Source organism: Onychomys torridus, chromosome 2 (genome assembly GCF_903995425.1).
Source record: "Onychomys torridus chromosome 2, mOncTor1.1, whole genome shotgun sequence".
Taxonomy (NCBI): domain Eukaryota; kingdom Metazoa; phylum Chordata; class Mammalia; order Rodentia; family Cricetidae; genus Onychomys; species Onychomys torridus.
Genome location: NC_050444.1, coordinates 167497587 through 167516828, shown reverse-complemented (window position 1 = coordinate 167516828; position 19242 = coordinate 167497587). Strand labels below are relative to the sequence as shown.

General features: G+C 43.6%; 1 protein-coding gene across 4 annotated transcripts; it reads right to left on the bottom strand.

Moving 5' to 3' along the window:
* Window positions 1-222: 222 nt before the first annotated feature.
* On the bottom strand, window positions 223-19042 carry Ube2j2 (ubiquitin conjugating enzyme E2 J2). 4 transcript variants are annotated; one of them, XM_036178999.1, is made up of 8 exons: window positions 18852-19042; window positions 16495-16657; window positions 12930-13060; window positions 11659-11699; window positions 4562-4664; window positions 4337-4475; window positions 3222-3302; window positions 223-2475 (listed from the first exon to the last, which is right to left on the bottom strand). In XM_036178999.1, the coding sequence occupies exons 3-8, from the start codon at window positions 13058-13060 to the stop codon at window positions 2191-2193; spliced, it is 780 nt and encodes a 259-aa protein (XP_036034892.1). In that variant the 5' UTR covers window positions 16495-16657; window positions 18852-19042; the 3' UTR covers window positions 223-2190. The 4 variants fall into 4 exon arrangements, with proteins under 4 accessions (XP_036034892.1, XP_036034893.1, XP_036034895.1 ...); XM_036179000.1 differs by lacking the exon at window positions 18852-19042 and adding an exon at window positions 18693-18845; XM_036179002.1 differs by lacking the exon at window positions 16495-16657.
* Window positions 19043-19242: the final 200 nt, after the last annotated feature.

Here is a 19242-nt window from a genome sequence, read left to right as displayed (position 1 = left end):
TTTAAGATTCGTGTTACAGTGCCCCATGCTTCATTGGCCTGGGTCCGAGTGGTAGAATCCGGAGGTGCTCAGAGACCCATAATGTCAATAGTCCATTCATCCATCCATGCCAAATGGGTTGTGGTGAAGGTGACTGGTATAGCAATGGTAAAAACTGCTAAAGTGGGGTTGGGGATTTAGCTCAGTGGTAGAGCACATGCCTAACAAGCACAAGGCCCTGGGTTCAATCCTCAGCTCAAAAAAAAAAAGCAAAAAAAAACTGCTAAAGTAAGAGCAACCAGGCTTGTTTTGGATCCCTGCTTGCCAAAGTACTTCAACAAGTGGAAAACTTACTTTGCTCACGATGCCCTTCAGCAATGCTGCATCAGGGACATCATGCTCCTCAGAGCTTTGCCCGATGCAAGATCAAAGCATGTGAAGCATGAACTGGCTGAGATCATTTTCAGAGTCGGAAGAGTTATCAACCCAATCACAGGGAACCACCTACCTAGAGAGTCCACTCAATTCAGAAACCACTAACCTAAGCAAAACTCTGGAAGAACTCAAAATCTCTTCCACCTAGGGAAGAAGGAGCCAAAGGGATTTCTGTCTACATGACTCCTCCATGACTTGGATTACTAACCATCCAGTTTCTCTTGTGACATTAATGAAATAGTAAAAGTTAAAAAAAAAAAACTTTAGGAAATAAGGAGACTTTGGAATTGATGCTAAACAGTTACCTAAGTGCAATGGAGTACTCCAGGACCAGGGAAGAACTAATGTCTAGTGCTAAAAGGAAGTTCAAGTCTCACCCACTGCCACCATGTCATACACAGACACATCTCAGCCCACAGCTGCAAGCTTTGCAGGCCAAGGGTTGTCAATCCACCTTTTGGCAACAGCATCATACCCTCCTCTCAAGCCAGGCATGACTCTTGCTCACAGTGTACTAGGGAAGGACATTAGCATAGACAGCATAGCATTTAAGAACGAAGGTATAACTAAAACCTTTTCAGGAGAAGGTATATACTAATTGTAAATTACAGAACTAAACCAAAATGATCGTGAAGGTTGCATTTCAGCTTTACCACTGGTCTCTGAAATGAAGTTGGTTTAGGAGACTCTTTGGGTCCCCTAGTAATGACTGAAGTCCAACACAGACAATGTCACTGCCTCCACCTGGTACCTTACTGCAGATATATTAAACACAAACACTAAGAGGGTAAGATGTTGGCTATGATGGAGTCAAATGCCTAAAAACTGAGAACTTGCCAGCTTAAACACTTAAATATGTTTTCTGGGCAGTTTGCCTTTCCACGATCTGTAGAAATCAACATCTAATACAGGTCACCTAAAAAGGATGTTGAGAGAACTTGGAGAGCCTCAAAATACGTAAGCCAGGTCCATGGGGACTTGAATTTTCCACTGTCCATCAACATAGGAAGAATACAGGCTTCTGGCCAACTAGACATAAGGAATTCAGAGAAAAGGCTCAATAGGCTCTCAGGGACCCTGCTTCTTCATCACTCAAAAGAGCTGAAAGAAGGGACAGATATTAAGGTTGACAGCAATGCCAGGGCCACCCCTATCCTCCAAGCCTTCACTATAGTCCTCAGCCACTGTTTGTGGTCAGATAGCAAGTTGACTCTTCTATCTTAACAAGAACAGAATAAGCACTTTCTATACATATTTCCTTCTCATTCATAAGCACAGTTTGATAATGAGGCCAAATCACTCCTCTCCTAGACCCCCAACTACAGCTGTTACCAGTCAGCCCACTTAGCCACCACTGGAGGTGTGCAGCACTGGCCCCACCATGAAGCCTACAGCTCTTTACTAAGAACACACACAGAGTATTTATTTGATAGGCATTTAAGTTTTATATTTTTAAGTGATCAAATCTAATAAAATGGAAAAACAAAAACAAAAAAAACAGGTTTACTAAACAGGTCCAAAAGACAACACAGGAGATAAGCAATGAAACCAAAGCGTGAGTGGCCCTTGTCCACATCAGCCTCAAGAGGGAGTTAGGAAGCTCCAATCTCCTCCAAATCACACATTTTGGTTTTTGCTTTCGTTTTAAGGTTTTTAAAAAGTGAAGCCCAGGAGTCCAGCAGGCCATCCTGTGCTCAGGAGCATGTCCATCCCGCCTGCATCAAGCTCTGGCCCCTGCGTCCCTCAGCAGCAACTGTAGATTGCGGCTCTTGAGCCTCATTCCTGTGCTATGCTTCTCAGCACATACTTGACCGTGTAGGCAAAGGCTGCAAACCCAACTATAACAAACAAGTTCGCCAAAGCGCCGCCCAGGAGTCCATGATGCCTGTTGGCCTGTGGGAGCCCAGCGAGGTTTGGGCCGGCAGCAGGTGCATGCCCATTGAGGAGCTGGATCCCATTCTGGCCACGGTGCATCTCCCCATCAGGAACCACGTCTGGCAAGGGAAGGTTCTGGGGCCTGCTACTTAGTTCATCTTGTGCTTTCTGTTTCTGTTTAATTTCCTGAGAGAAAAACACAAGAACCCTCAGTTGTCTTAACAAACCTGTTCCTTTGGGAGCAGCACTTGAGTGTTTATATACCACCCAGAACACAGTTCTTCATTCCCCTGCAGTAGATCCTCACCCAAGAGAGAATAGCTCTTGGTCCCACTTTACAGGTGAAGAAACCAAGCAAGGTATCAACATGACTATTTTGTGCCTGAGCCAGGTGGCAGCAATGCCGGGTAACAATGAGCCATCAAGCAATTACACCGCTGTCCAGCTGGTGCTTCTGCTCATTGTCATGGTCTCAACTCCAGCCCAAACCAGGGAACACTGAACTCCACATGGCATAGTATACCCAGCCCTTGCTGTAAGAAGCAACTGATATACCTCCTAGCCATTGCTGGTGGATCACTTGAGGGATGGCCACTGATTGGCAAGTTTCATGCCTCTGTGGGGACAGACTCAGCCCCCAACACTTGTACATGTCCCTCAGGGTCTCCCCCATCCCTGGGCTCTGTCTTTCCTGCACTGTAGGGTCCTGGACAAGAGCCAGCTCTGTCACCCAAAAATGTATAGACCTGGAGGCATAGCCAGCACAGACCCTTCTAAGTCCTGCAGCAACATGGAGGACCTGCAATCCCTCTGAACATCTACAGGAAAACAGCAGTAGGCACACACACATACAGATTCTCTTTGGAAACAAATCTGAAAGTGTTTTCAACATAGGGGAAGATAAAACTGAGTTCCAACTTTGGCTTTCTTACCTCCACAACTTCAGGAAATAATTCACAAAAGACTTTATCTTTTAAATTAAACACTAAACTTTGTGCTGCCAGCTGTCTTTTCTAGGAAGAAAGAAAAGGGAAATATCAGCCAGAAAGCTAATTTGATTTTTTTTTTTTAAGGCAGGGATTCTCTATGTAACCCTGGCTGTCATGGAACTCACTTTGTAGACTAAGCTGTCCTCAAACTCAAAGAGATCCACCTGCCTCTGCCTCTTAAGAGCTGGGATTAAAGGTGTGCACCACTACTGCCCAGCTAATTTAAATAAAAAAAATTTTTTTTAAATTCTTGCCAGGCAGTACATACATTTAATCCTAGCACTAGGGAGACAGAGGCAGATGGATCTCTGTGAGTTCGAGGCCAGCCTGGTCTACAAAGGGAGTCCCAGGACAGCCACAGCATTACACAGAGAAACTTTGTCTCGGGGGGGAAAAAAATCCTTTAAGGGGTTGGGAATTTAGCTCAGTGGTAGAGCACTTGCCTAGCAAGCGCAAGGCCCTGGGTTCGGTCCTCAGCCCTGGAAGAAAAAAAAAATTCTTTAAAAAGATAGATGTGGTGGTGCACACCTACAATCCCAGTATTCAGGAGGCTGAGGTAAGAGGATCACTACAGATTCAATGCCAGCCTGCCCTACACAGTGAGTTCCAGACCACCCTACACTAATGAAACCCCAACGGCAAAACAAAAACCTCAAAACAGACCTCTGTAGAGTCAAGGATTATAGAAAGCACCTAAAATGCTTTCTCTTCTCAAATCAGTTTTATGAAGGCTTAATTATATTTCTGTTATCAATTAACATTACACATTATTCCTATCATTTAAACATTAGAGAACTAAAACAAGCAGGGAACAGATGTTGTGCAGCCCTTCTCAAGCCTTACAAAGTCTCCTGAGGAATACAGGAGTGTCAGTGATGCTTAGCAAGGACAAAAGCAGAGTTGGAGACAGATGGGCAGTGAGGCCAAGGGCCATGTTCTGAAGCAGCCATAGCAGAGATTTCTACAATGTGGCCAGGAACAGGGCAGAATCAGCCCAGGATGAGAGGTTGGAGGCCACAGTGCCACAAGGCCCCAGGCGAGGCGCTGCCACACCTCACCGTGAAGTCTGATGTCTCTATGCTGCCCAGGGTGGGGCCCTTTTCCACCATGAAGCTCAGAAGCCCTGTTAGAATGGTGGAGACAGACCATGCTGGATTCCATGTGTCTGGGTGGAAATCTGTGATGGAGAGACACAGCCTGAAAGAAAGTGATTTTTGTGAGTAAGAATGTACATTCCCCATGACCACAGACAGCTCAAAGCATTGTATCACCTGAAAGCTTACCTTGTATTGCACTTAAACCTTCCATTGGGGGTTATCATGTAAATACTAGGAGGCTTAAATGGAAATTCTCTGGGAAAAATTAGTTTTCCATGATAATAGCCACCTATATCAAAAGAAAAACAGTCTTATTAACTATTATTACCCTTGTTAACATCCAGGGTTACTGCTTGTCAACTCTCATCAACCTTTCCAGTTCCCAGCTGGCTTCCCAAGCACATGGTATCCCACTACCCTCTCTCTAAACTGGCTCACAGGCTCAATCCACTACTGACTTTATTCACCAGGGCTCATGCTATGCCAACACCCTCAGCCTGTCCCCCAGCTTCTGACTCTCCATCTATTACAACCGTGCCCACAGGAGTCTATAACTATCACTTGCCCTACTACAGCTACAGAACACCCCTTCTCTCTCCAGACTCATGTTCCTCCCTTACTGAGAACTGAGTGGTCAGAAGAAAACTTGCAAGGGGTCCCAGCCTCCTACACACTTCATTTGGCTCCTAGGAAATACATTCCTAGCACCAGCATTTGTCTGCAGGGAGAAAAATTAGGAAACACCCACTTGCATTTCAAAGAAAAGAGTCACATGAATGGATATCAGGTATGAGCTGGGTGAAAGAGGAATCTATATGACATACACAAATTAGATAAGAAAACAACAAGCTATTGGACATCAGTTAACAACTTGCACTAAAGAACACATAAATGAAGGCTGAAGAAAGAGCAACAGTTAAGAGCCTCCTCCCATGCATGAAGATCAGAGTTTGGATTCTAGAACCCACATAACAAGATGGTCCCACACATGCCTACAACTCTTAACAGTGAGAGTGATGGAGACAGACATCTGGGGCTTGTTGGCTGCTATTCTAGCAGAAAAATAACGAGTTCAGGGAGACTGTCTCAATGGAACAGGGAGACCTGACACACATAAGTGTGGACCAGCACATAAATGTGCACACCTCTATTCCCAAACCCCCCACCCACACTAAAATGTGATTCTTTGTGTGTAAATACACATTATTTATTGATTGGTTGTACTGGGGACTAGACCTAGGGCCTTGCATTTTCTTAAGCAAGCACTCTATCACTGATCCCTATCCCAAATTCCAAGACACAGGTTAAATTACAAAGAATAATCAATGTTTGTGGGTAGTCATGGGTCTCAACCTCAAAACATGAAGATGTGCGCCAGGGGATTACTTTTACAAAAATGACCACAGCAAGACAGACTCTCTCCCCTACAATCAAAGTCAGTTCTTGCCATGGAACACAATCAGCAAAAGCTCTTCTACACACCTACCCAAGAACACAGAGAAGTCTATGAGGGATGAGCCACAAGTACACCCTTGGCCAAAGTCTAGGGACAGAAACCCAGAGAACACAGAACCCTAGATGCCCGAAACCACTTTGTCAGGGTATGCTTCCCTACTGGTTTGTGCTTTGTCAATATCAACTGGCCGGTAATAGACACTGTTTCTAGGTTATAGATTATGCTCCACAATCTGTATCCCTGCACCATTGCTTGTTCCTCACTGCAAGAGCCACATAATATATGGGAAACAGTGGCTCTACTGATTTAATTCTCCTTTCAAAGCATTATTTTTGGAATCTACTTTAGGTCCTTTGTCCTTTCATGTAAATTTTAGAGTAAGCCTTAACATTACTAAAACACAAATAAGATTACATTAAATCCACAATTAGTGGTAAATTATTAGCAAACTTTCCTTAGGAAGCCAATTTTGTACTTTTAGGATGGGTGTGCCCAAGAGCACTAGGAATAGGATTAGATTATCATAGAGCTCCAGTCAAAGATGTCTGCAGTTACAGAGGAGCCATTAGGAAGGCAAGGAGGAAGGGCTAGAATACCTCAAACACAAAGGAGAAAGAACACACCAGGAATGTGGCCATCAACAGCATCATATACTAGAGGATAAAAAAATCGAGGAAAGCCCTTGGCCAAAACAATTTAGAGGATTCCTTATAGACTCCAGAGAATGTTATCTGAGCTAGTAGTCCCACTGAGTAGGGACAGCTGAGGAGGCAGTAAAGGGGATGACAAGAGTTCAGTAAACTGGCACCCACAGAACCACACAGAAGAGGAAAAGGAGATGGAAGAGTAAGGATACCAGCACTAATGGCTAGGACAGTAGAGAAAAGGGTCAGGAAATAGGACCAGGTGGAAGCACAGTGACAAAGTCAGGGTTGAGTTGGCAAAACTAGGTAATCTCCAAGACTCTGTTCATGCATCCTTCACTTCAGGGCCACACTCTTTTCTCCCTGTGTCCAGCCCACCCAACATCAACAAACATTAGCTGGTCTAGCACTAGGAGAGGTCTTGTCACACAGGGTTTAAATGCTTACTATTTACTTTAAATTTTAAAAAGAGGATGGAGAGGTTCAGCAGTTAAGAGCACCTACCTGTTGCTTTTGTAAAGACCCTGGGGTTTCTTTTTAAGAATCTATGTGTAGGCCGAAGTTTCTGTCCCACCAGCAACTCTCAAATACCCAGCAGCCACTTCCCAAATAATTGACTCAGAGGCTTAATATTACTTATAAATGCTTGGCCAGTATCTCAGGCTTATTACTAACTAGCTCTTACACTTAAATTAACCCATAATTCTTATCTATGTTTAGTCATGTGGCTTGGTACCTTTTCTCAGTACAACATTCTCATCTTGCTTCCTCTGCATCTGGCTGGTAACTCCTGATTCAGCCCTTCCTCTTTCTTCCCAGCACTCTTAGTTTGGTCAACCCACCTATACTTCCTGCCTGGCTACTGGTCAATCAGCATTTTATTAAACCAATTCAAGTGACAAATCTTTACAGTGTACAAGAGGATTAGTCCACAGCATTTCTCCCCCTCCCTTTATTTCTAATTAAAAAAGGAAGGTTTTAACTTTAACATAATATTATATACAACAAAAACAGTTAAGTAAGAATTACAGTAACATTAATCCATTTGCACTTGGCAAATAATTATCTATCTTATCTTGGTGAGTCTAAAGTTTTGTATCTAATTTACTTTCTATTATAGCTAAGGAAAATTGTAACTATTTAGTCCTCAACTCCATCAAAGACCCCAGAAGTGTAAAATGTTACTTAATGATAGGGGCATCAGGCTGTCTGTACAGTCACCCAAAGTTCTTCTGCAATGGTGGAGCATCTAATTCTGGCCTACAGGCCTAGCATATCTGACAGACTTTTCTGAGAAGCAGGATTTTTGAAGGACTGTCCCACCTATCTTGGCAAAGTTCTACAGTCACTTTCTTTTGTGTCCTGCTTGTCTAGTTTGGACAGTATACTGTCAAAGGTCAAGGCAAGGGCAGTTTCTTGCCTCTTAGCTAACTTTTGTCACAAAGAAAGTAAACTCCATATGGAGTTTCTTCAATAGCCATCATCTTCTCTGAAGTAGATTGGTGCTGCCAGGACCAGATGTGTCTCACTGTCAAGAAAAGTCTAAGTTCTTAAAACATTTTAAATGCCATATTCTGTTAGGTCTTTGAAGTGTTTGAAGATTGCCTATCTATCTAAAATATATCTCTGTATGACCTTGAAAACATACCTAACATGACTATTCATTTGCTATTATAGATGACTATTTAATTTCTATCTGTATTTCTTAATTATATATTACATTTTTTAATGAGCCACATAAACATAATACCCTAAACAAGAGTGGAAATATACATACAGTATAACAAAATTAACTTTAAATTTGTATCAATTAACCAAGATCCATACTAATGTAAAATATGTAAGATTAATAGTTGTTTTTTGGATTAAATAGATTCAACAATCTACCCTTTTATCCTATCATTTCCATACACCCCTTTTCTTTTTACAATGAGATCCCTGAATCTAATCTCCTTTGTTCAGTTTTTCTAACCACTACCAATAACAACTTGTAACCAACTCCCTAAACAATGACAAATATCCATAATTTATTTTTGGGAATTTGGGCATAGCTCTCTAGACTACTTCTTGCTGACTGTGGGCACTGGTAATCTTTGGGAGACCCTGAGGAAATTTAGGATTATGGTCAAGACCTGACTCTGTGAGGCTAGATCATCTCAGCCTGTAGCAGCCTTGAAGCCTTTCTGGATGCAGAATTCAGAGGAAACAAATCTCTTTCCCAAAGTAACATTATCTTTTAACTTAAATTTTGAAGTCAAAATATTTTTAAAATATATTGGTTGGATTAATCCAGCAGCATTTATAATCAAATGTCTCTTGGCAGCTGTTGCTCCTTCTTCAGGAGTCAAACAATTCAAAGACAACACAATAACATACAGTATCCAGATTGTATATTTTCCATCATTACGTGGCTCATTTTCTTGATATTACTTTACTCCCCTTTCTAAGGACTTTATTTTTAAATCTGTATTTTTAATCTAAAGCTGTGTATATTCTTTTTCTTCTCTCTCTCAAGCCTACACACATCTTTTAAACACACTGTAACCCACTTATAGAGGTTTTTTTTTTTTCCCTGACTGAATTGTCTTTACCATGTATCTGTAATCATTTTCTGACCACATAAGTTTTTAAACTGCCCAGTGGGCATGATTAGGCCCAAAGCCGATAGCTTTGGAGGTAAGCTCCGCCCCAGTAGGTTTCCTAAGAGTCTAGTTTCATGGTGGAAGTACCAGCAAGAGTCAAGCTTAATGTTCCAACTCTAGGAAGCTATTGGGTCCAAGCTGCCACTAAGCAGCATGCAATCAGTCACACACAAACACCATTCAAGAGCTCCATTGCAGGACCTCCCAAAGAGCTGGCTATCTGCCAGCACAAACCAGGAAGCCATGTCTTAAAGGAGCCGTGCGTGCCTCTGCTTGCCACTAGCAAATACAGCCTACCCAAGGAAATGTTGCTAGCAAGAAGCCGTGCTTGACAATGTTCTTTTGTGTGTTTAGAATCCTTTTTTTAAGCCTTCTCAAGTTTTATGTGTAAATTCTTGCCGAACATTTGAGTGTGACACATAGGCTGAAGTTTCTGTCCCACCAGCAATTCCCAAATATCCACCAGCACCTGCTTCCCAAATAATTGACTCAGAGGCTTAATATTACTTATAAATGCTCAGCCAGTAGCTCAGGCTTATTACTAACTAGTCCTTACACTTAAATTAACCCATAATTCTTATATATGTTTAGTCATGTGGCTTGGTACCTTTCTCAGTACAACATTTTCATCTTGCTTCCTCTGGCTGGTGACTCCTCATTCTGCTCTTCCCCTTTCCAGCATTCTTAGTGTGGTCACCCCACCTATACTTCCTGCCTGGCTACTGGCCAATCAGCATTTTATTAAACCAATTCAATCTTTACAGTGTACAAGAGGATTATTTCACAGCACATATGGCTGCTCAAAACTGTCTATATCTGTAGTTACAGAGGATTCAACACCTCTACTGACCTCTATGAGCTCCTGTATATATACATGGTGCCACATATGTGTGTGTGTGTGTGTGTGTGTGTGTGTGTGTACAAGTATTTAAAAATTAAAAACAATAGCCAGGCAGTGATAGCACATGCCTTTAATTCCAGCACTCGAGAGGCAGAGGCAGGCAGATTTCTGTGAGTTTAAGGCCAGTATGATTCAAAAACACATATAAAATTTAAAAACAAAACTCAAGAAATACCAAGAACCAAAATAATTTCAAAACTCAAAATAGTTTTTTAAGCATGTCAAACACACAAAGTGTTTTCACCAACTGTTTGGAAGCCCATCTTTCACATCTATTAGGCACTGACAAAAAGAAATTTCAAGGGCTCCTCAAGACACATGGCCTGTATGCCTCCCTCATTTTACCCACATCCTGCCACTGTAGGGCTCAGGCATGTTTTTGGTGTCCAGCACTGTAAACACCATCATCATGACATGCACACACATTTACCTCCCCACACAGCCCCTGCAGACTCATTATCCAGAATGAATTACCCCAAAACTTAGGACTCCAGGGCCAAAGGAGAACCTGTTAAAGAAGTATCAGCCAAACTACCTACAAAAGAATTCGCCCTTTTTATTCTCAACCACCCAAGCTCTCAAACAAATGTCCCAAACAATACTTTACTTTTTGTTTATGCTGAGGATGGAACCCAGAGCCTCACAGAATCACTAAAACCTCCTCTCTGAAGTGTTCCACAAGGTTTCCACCTATAGGCAAAGACGACTTTGTTTTTGCCGTCTTAAGTTAGGCCTGATGGCTGGAAGCAGAGGCACTGCCCACCTGGCCAGTGCTCTACCCTGGGCTTGCCTGTGAGATGGTATCAATCTTTTTTTTTTTTTTTTTTTTTTAAGATTTATTTATCTATTATGTATACAGAAGAGGGCGCCAAATCTCATTACAGATGGTTGTGAGCCACCATGTGGGTGCTGGGAATTGAACTCAGGACCTCTGGAAAAGCAGTCAGTGCTCTTAACCTCTGAGCCATCTCTCCAGCCCCAAGATGGTGTCAATCTTGCCATAGGACCCTAGTAACATCTGATTACCTGAGGGATCAGGACACCAGGTCAACATTAGCAAGCAATAGAAAGAGAGAAGAACATGTTAGGTCTTTTCCTTCCTAACCCTCACATGCCTCCACTTAGCTTGGAAACTATTCTGAGGACATTATAAAATACCTTGCACTATTTTTGACAACATTCCCTTCAGCCTTAGAAACAGAAGAATGTTTTACTATTTATTCCAATCTGTTTTCCCCTGGACTGGAAAGATGGCTCGGCAGTTAAGAGTACTTGCTGTTCTTGCAAGAGGATCCAGCAACCACATGGTAGAGCACAATCATCTGTAACTCCAGGATCTGACCCCCCTCTTCTGTGGGCACCAGGCACACACATGGTACACAGACATATAGGCAATACATATAAAATATGTATACATATAAAATAAAATCTTTTCCCCTCCTCTAGCCAACATAAGATACCAGGGAAATGCAGATGGTAATTACAAACAGTCCAGAAATACCAAAATGAACAAACATTTCTGGATCTAGAAAAATACTAGGATGAGATTCAGGTAAATCTGATTTAACTACTACATATCCAAAACAGAAAGACTGTTATTTACATTGATAGGAATGATTCTTTTTTTTTTTCCTACTCACCTTCATAAGGCGTCATCTCAGGGCCTCGGACAACATAATGCCTTAGAGAAAGGGAGAAGCAATTTACTTGACCTGTAGACCATGAATTCTCTAAAACTATAAAGTTTTCACAAAAGGCCTGGCACTGATGTTTGGGTGCCATACTCATCACTCTAAGCAAAAAAGGGATATACATAAACATCATGGCTCATGCTAAATTCTTCTCTCCTAGGAAATTGGTATTTTAGTGGGTGGCAGGCACAGGTGCCTAATGGCCACTCAAACAGAACCTGGGCATCAAGTGTCTGGTAAGTTTCTTCAGTGACATGTCACATGTGCTGTCCAAGCTCATTGTTGGGGAGCTAAATGTGCTTTGAGCAAATGCCCAAGGCCAGGAATCTAGATGCTTCTTTCTGCATTCCTGCGGACTTCACCCCACCTACCTTTTCCCTTTTTTTTGTTTGTTTGTTTGTTTGTTTGTTTGTTTGAGACAGGTTTTCTCTGTGTAGCTTTGGAGCCTTTCCTAGAACTCGCTCTGTAGCCCAGGCCTGTCTCTGCCTCCCGAGTGCTGGGATCAAAGGCATGTGCCACCACACCTGACATTAGGCATTAAAGTGTTTTTTTTTAAAGATCAAATTCACCAAAGCAAGATAAATGTTTTAAAAAAACAAAACAAAAACTGGGCCACACTATACAGGCTAGCCTGGAACTCAAGAGATCCACCTGCCTCTGCCTCCTGAATGCTGGGATTAAAGGTGTGTACCACACCCAGTGAGAAATGCTCACCAAAGCTGGCAATGAGCATTTCTACAGAGAACATGTAATTTCAGGACTCTACATTTTTAACACAGCAAAAGAGCTACCAAGAAACAAATATTTTCCACAAGTTCTGTCAGCTTGAGATTTATGAGCACTTGGCCTAGGCCAGAGTCAGGGGTTAGTGTCAAGACTTTGCTACCAATGCTCCCAGGCTAGACAACTGATTCCCAGTATTAGGAAGCAAAATGCAGCCTAACCCTGATTTACATGAACAACGTCTGAGAGCTCTGTATACCCAAAGCCTGCAATGAGGACTACCCAAGATTTCTCCTTTCAGTCCTAGCCTAAGCCAAGCAGAACCCCCTAATATTCTTGACATGGCATTCATTGCAAAAACTGGAATATTGACAGGCATCTCAAGTGTCCATCCATAGCTGAGGAATTAACTACTGCCTCTACCCACCAGCTAGACCACTACAGAACCTGCAAGAGAGTTACTATGATGCAGAGTGAGCAAGAGGACAGAATCTTACCATTCAAGAATATTTGAAGGGAGGGGCTCCGCACAGATGTAAGGCACCGGATCTTTCTTAATTCGAAGGTAGTCCTGTTTCAACCTTTGTGTTGCTGTTGTTGGAGCTCTCTTATTGCTGTTATTGCTCATCTATTTAAAAAGAAAAAGCATCTCTACTTACAGAGAACATCGGAACATACACATGCATTCCTTACTATAGACAACTTCAGCAGATGACTACCTCTGCTTTCCTTTCTGCAGCCCACCAACCATCAAGCCCGTCCCTCAGTTCTTTCTCTGTAAGTCCTACTACCATCACCACTTTCAGTTAAGCAAAATGATACCAAGTGTCTAACACAGATATAAGGTAGAAAGAACCATAAAGCTGTATTCCTATCCTCAAAGAAGTTACAGATTCGTTCATTCAAGTGGGATCTGGTAGGTATGCTGAAGCCAGCCTGCACCAGCTCTACATGTCCTTTAACTCTGTTCAGCAACACCTAGGTAATGGACATTTCACAACAGGAAACTAGTGAGTACCACAGGCCTTCTCCTGGCTTGGAAGACTGTTATACATTTAATACTAATCACAAGTAGCAGCAGTAAGGGCAAAGAAATGATGTGATACTTTCAGAGATCTAGATGCATGTACTAGGCAGAGGAGAAGGCATGTTTAGGGGAGCACATTGGTCACCTCGTCAGGCAGGAGCTCAAACACAGTGAAGGACAAAGTACAAGACTAGCCAGAGAGACAAAGCCAAACTTCCAGAATCCCAAGAGTTTTAGGCCCCAGTTCTTAAGGTACATGGGGTGGTCTAAGTTAGAATGGCCCACATAGGCCCACTGCAAGTGGCACTATTAGCAAGTATGGCCTTGCTGGAGGAAGTGGATCATTGTAGGGGCAGGCTGTAGTCTCAGATGCTCAAGCTAGGCCTAGAGAGGCATTCACTTCTGCTGCCTGTGGATCAAGATGTAGAACTCTCAGCTCCTTTTCCAGCACATCTGCTCACATGATGCCATGCTTCCCGCCATGACGATGACTAAACTTCTGAAACTGTAACCCAGCCCCAATTAAATGTTCCCCTTTATAAGAGTTGCCATGGTTATAGTGTCTCTTCACAGCAATAGAAACCCTAACTAAGACAGTACATCAGGACCTTCTATTAGGAAGGTCACTCTGGGGCCTCAACGTAAGGCAACAGTGAAGGATACATATAGGGAGTGAGACCATGACAATGCTAAAGAGAAGGAACTAGGGCTTTTGAGATGTCTTGGTGAGCAGGTAAAAGTGCTTGCCAGACAAGACTGATAAAAGGAATTTGACCCTCAGAATCCAAACAGTGGAAGGGAAAGGACTATCTACTTGTCCTCCGATATTCACAAACAAGCCCACAGACATACACACTCATGCACAAACATGCATGCATCCACAAACAATCAATAAATATATATAAAAACTTTTAAAGAGGGCTGGAGAGATAGCTCAGTGGTGAAGAGCACTGGCTGCTCTACCAGAGGACCCGGGTTCAATTCCCAGAACCCACATGGCAGCTCACAACTGTCTGTAACTCCAGTTCCAGGGGATCTGACATCTTCACACCAAAGCATGTAAAAAAATAAAGAAGTAATTTTTTTAAAAAAACTTTTAAAAAGAGACCAGGTGGATGTGGTGGTACACATCTTTAATCACAGCACTTGGAAGGCAGAGGCAGTCAAATCTCTGAGCTGAGAGGCCAGCCCAGTCTACATAGTGAGACTCTGTCCAAAAAAGAGAAAGGACTGCATCAGGAACTCAGACCCCTTAGCTATACTCCAGAAGGAGGAGGCAGTGATGGAGGGAATAGGGTTCCCTCTGGCACATATGTCAGAAGAGCTCCTACTTATTCTCTTTTCTCATGACTTAAGACAGAACCACACACACACAAAAAAAAAAAAATCCTACAACTAAAAAAAAGTGTGACTACTACTAGTCTAAAATACAATTGAGGGGCCACTTTGAGATATACAAATTAGAGGAGATAGTAGGCTGGTGAGATGGTTCAGTGGATAAAGATACTTGTTGCCAAGTCTGATGACCTGAATTCAATTCCCAGGACCTATATGACAGAAAATACTATCACAAGCTGTTCTCTGACCTCTACACACATGCTATGGCACACACCTCCCCAGCACCAAAAATAAATAAATGTTTATTTTAAGTTTAAATGTAAAAAGCAGATGAACTTGACTATAACAGAGCAGGCTGGACATGGGCAGTTACAGATGGCCATATCTTGTGATACTGAAAACCCAGATTTGCCCACTGCAGCCTCCTCTTTTTCTTCCCACCACTATCACTTGGCCACTCCATTCCTAACCTGTCTCACACAGTGCTATCTGGTCACTTTAACCATGATTCTAGATAACATCGAACATCAATAATAGCTGTGATTCCCCCATCTTGACTTCCCAAACTAGATAAACCTAAAGTCAACCCTATCCTATCCTTTGTATGAATTATTCCCAGCAGATAGCCACATTTTTTCACTCTTCAATATTTGCTTATACATATTATTTGAGAGTCAACAACTTTTAACCATTTGGCCTAATTTCTTGGTAGACATCACCACCACAGACCTCTGCATCTGCCTCCTCTACCAGGATATTGATACCTCATGACAACCAGGGTGTGGTATGTACTTAGTCTGTACCCTCAGGGCCTACAGAGGAGAGAGCTCAGCCAGGATATCCACCACAATCCTCATTATGTACACAGTATCAGTCAAAGTGGCCATGTGGCTTCTCAACTGGGGAAATGGGGGATGAACCCTAATCCGTGCATTACTTGTTCACTTCCTTCTAATCCCAATAACCATACGCAGGAACACATTTGTAGTGGGTAGCCATTCCAGCCTTGGCCTGGAAGTTCCAACCCCCATTCAGGCTTCTGTAACGGTCACGCCTACAAGGTGGGGCCTAGAGAGGATGCTGAAGACCCAGGATCCAAATGAGAAGGATCTCTTGGTGCCTGGACCCTGGACACTGGAGGTAGACCAAGCAGAGTTCACTTTGCCAGACCCTACAACATACCTATCCCTTCATTTGTAAGTTATGCCACAAAATAAACCTCTCTTTTAACTACGTGGAGTGGCCTTAATAATTTCATCAATACACATTACTTTCCTGTCAACTACAAGAACTCAAATCTCTTCACACTTCATCTTGTGCACTAAAATCAATGCAGTTTAACCATCCACTCCCCACCAAAGATAGCAGATAAATGGCAACAACTTCTTTATCTGTCAAACCCTTCAAACAACCCATCTAGACTTAGTTCTCACAACACCTAATAAAGCCCAATCTTCCCAGCTCAGTTTGGACTGGTAGAAAATACACCTACATCCTTCCCTAGCTAGGCTGAGCTACATCCATCAGGGTCCTCCCTGACTTTCCTAATCCAATGCTTCCTTTTCTGTTCTTCACAACCACACCATCACCATCATCATCATCACCATCATCATCATCACCATCATCACCATCACCATCACCACCAACCACCACCACCACCACCACCCCCCATGGTCTAAGATATAGTGCACAAGAACCTTTCTGGCAGAATCAAGGGCTTTTGCCTGATGCTTCCAAGAATGTTCACACCAGGAACAAGGTTACAGTCCAGCATGGCCAAGAAATGCTTCCAGAAAGCATTGTCCCCAAGTTCTTGGCTTCAGAAGCCATGTGGGCCAGAGAGCTCAACTTGCCCAGCACCTAGTAAGAAACAAAGCAATAACCAATGATCCACAAGCAGAACCACAGGATTCTTTCTCTTATGTTCACCCTTGAAGTTAACACTCCAACATGTACAAAATAATTTCAGTGGGTAATCCCAACACAACTGTATTTGGATTCAGCTAAGTGACCAGATAGGATGCAAAATCAAAGTTAGTGGATACACACAGGAAACTAGCAAGGTAGTTTTGCCAGGCTATAAATGTAACTCAGTTGGTTAGTGCTTGCCTAGCATGCAGGAAGTCCTTTGATTCCTGGTACTACATAAACAGAGCATGGTGGTGCATACCTGTCCTCCCAAAACTAAATAGGTAGAGGCCGAAAATCATAAGTTCAAAATCATCCTAGGCTATATAGCTTGGAATACATGTCTTGGGGGGGGGGAGGGGGGGGGGAATAGACGGACGGACAGGTATGGTGGCACACATCTTTAATCCTGGCACTTGGGAGACACAGAGAGGCAGATCTCTGCGAGTTCAGGCCTGCCTGATCTATAGAGTGAGGTCCAGGATAGCCAGGGCTACAAAGAGATGCCCTGTCTCAAAAAACAAAAATAAAACCAATCTTGTCTAGTCAAAGGTCCCTCTCCTATTTGCTTTTAACTTTTTTTTTTTTTTCTTTTGAGACAAGGTCTCACTTCGTAGCTTTGGTTGTCCTGGAATTCACCATGTAGACTAGGCTGGCCTCAAACTCAAAGATCCTCCTGCCTTTGCCACATAAGTGCTAATTAATGGAATGTGCCACTATGACCAGCTTTAACTTTTTTTTTCCTTTCAGCACTGGAAACTGAACCCAGAGCCTCACACATGGTAGGCAAGTATTCTATCACTAAGCGAATGCCCAACCTCAAACTTACTTTTAGACGTAAAAACCATACTTAAGATTCAACTACTCAGTTGCCCTAACTGATCCCCCTTTACCTCACTCAGAACAGCACTTTCTTCCATGATTCTCCTGGGGGACTGCAGGTGATAAGCAGCAGCCAGTCACTAACAGGGTAAGTCTTTTCTGTCCCACATTACTGTGCCAAGGTGGCAGGTTCCTTTTCTTCTGGACATCTCTTTCCCACACCAGTACAGTCAGGTGATGATGTGGAATAAAACCTTGGCCTGAGTGATCAGAAGGGTACATGACACACCCAAGGCCAGGATTTTCGGGAGTTTTACCTTCTCCAGGATTACTTCACTGGCTGGATGAAAGCCAGGGACTCATAGAAGCAACCCAACCGCCACTTTCTCACACACACCTGAGAATGGAGCTGACACTGAGTTTAGAAACACCATGATGTGCAGACTAATGAGTCCAAGTTCCAGCACCTAGACCTAGCTCTGGCTGAAGATCACACACAGAACTTTCCAATTAAGTAAAATCCTAAAATTCCTCCCCCCACCCAAGCTAAATTATCATTTCACACACCTGGAATGAATAAATAAAGCCTTGTACCACTGCTTACAAAAAGGCTGTTTTTATGCACTTGTTAGCTTACAATGGGCCATGGCTTTATCTCTTCAAAGTTGTCTATCTGGATCTGACAAAACGTTGGGAATTTGAGCTGTGTTACCTACTAAGTTCTGTACACTGAAAAGGAAGTGAAGTCATTGGTTGAGGATTTGTAGTTAGTAAAAAGTAGAGAGGAAGTCTCCACCGTATTCATCCCCCAACCCACCCCCATAGGGCAGGGTCTAGTTCAGGGTCCAGATCCCACTCTTACTTTCAAGTGTTCTGTTACCTCCAAGGGCATAACGGTGGACACGCTCGTTTCTGTTGGGGTTTATTAAGTAGTTTGAAGTTCTAACTGTCCAAGATAAGAGGGGGCACTCAACGGCTGCCACCCCACAAAACAAACTCACCGGATACGTTTATAAAGATCAACCCTGGCTACTCCTGGAAGTATTTCAAGTGCACCAACCAACAGGCCTCTTCGTGAGAGATTCTGCCGCGTGGCAAACCAAATCTCTAACCTGCCCAAAGGACCAACCCCAGCCAGGAACCCCAAGCGCCCTCGGCAACCGACCTCGGGTCCGCAAAGGGATGCTCCGGGTCGGGGCACAGCAGGCGACGTAAAGAACAGGACTGGACGTGCGGAGTCCCCCGAGTCCCCGCCCGCCGCTCTGGCCGGCTCCGGCGGGGCGAACGAGCGGCCGGAGGCCCCGCGCAGCCCGCGAGCGCTCACCTCTCCCTGAGGCCGCCGCCGCGTTCAGGTTCGCCGTGGTCGAGGCCAGAGCAGGGTGCGAAAGAGTGAGGCCCGTTCTGTAAGCCGCACCCGCGCTGGGACTTAGCCCACCGCACCCGCCGCAGCGTCTTCGCTGCTACCGCCGCTCAGCTTCCAAGATGGCCGCTCGAGGGGTGGCCTAGGCACCGCTTCCGCTTCCGGTGCACTGTTTGCGAGTGGAAGCACTTCTCTAGGCAGCTTGGTGGAGGGCTCTACTATCCGTTCCTGGGTGTCCGGGGTATCGCAACTGTCTTGGAATAATTACGTCCCGCCGCTGCGTAAAGGGTTGCTGGCGCGTGTGCACTGGAGAAGAGCTGGGGGGGGGGGAGCGAGTTGAGTTGCTTGACTCCTC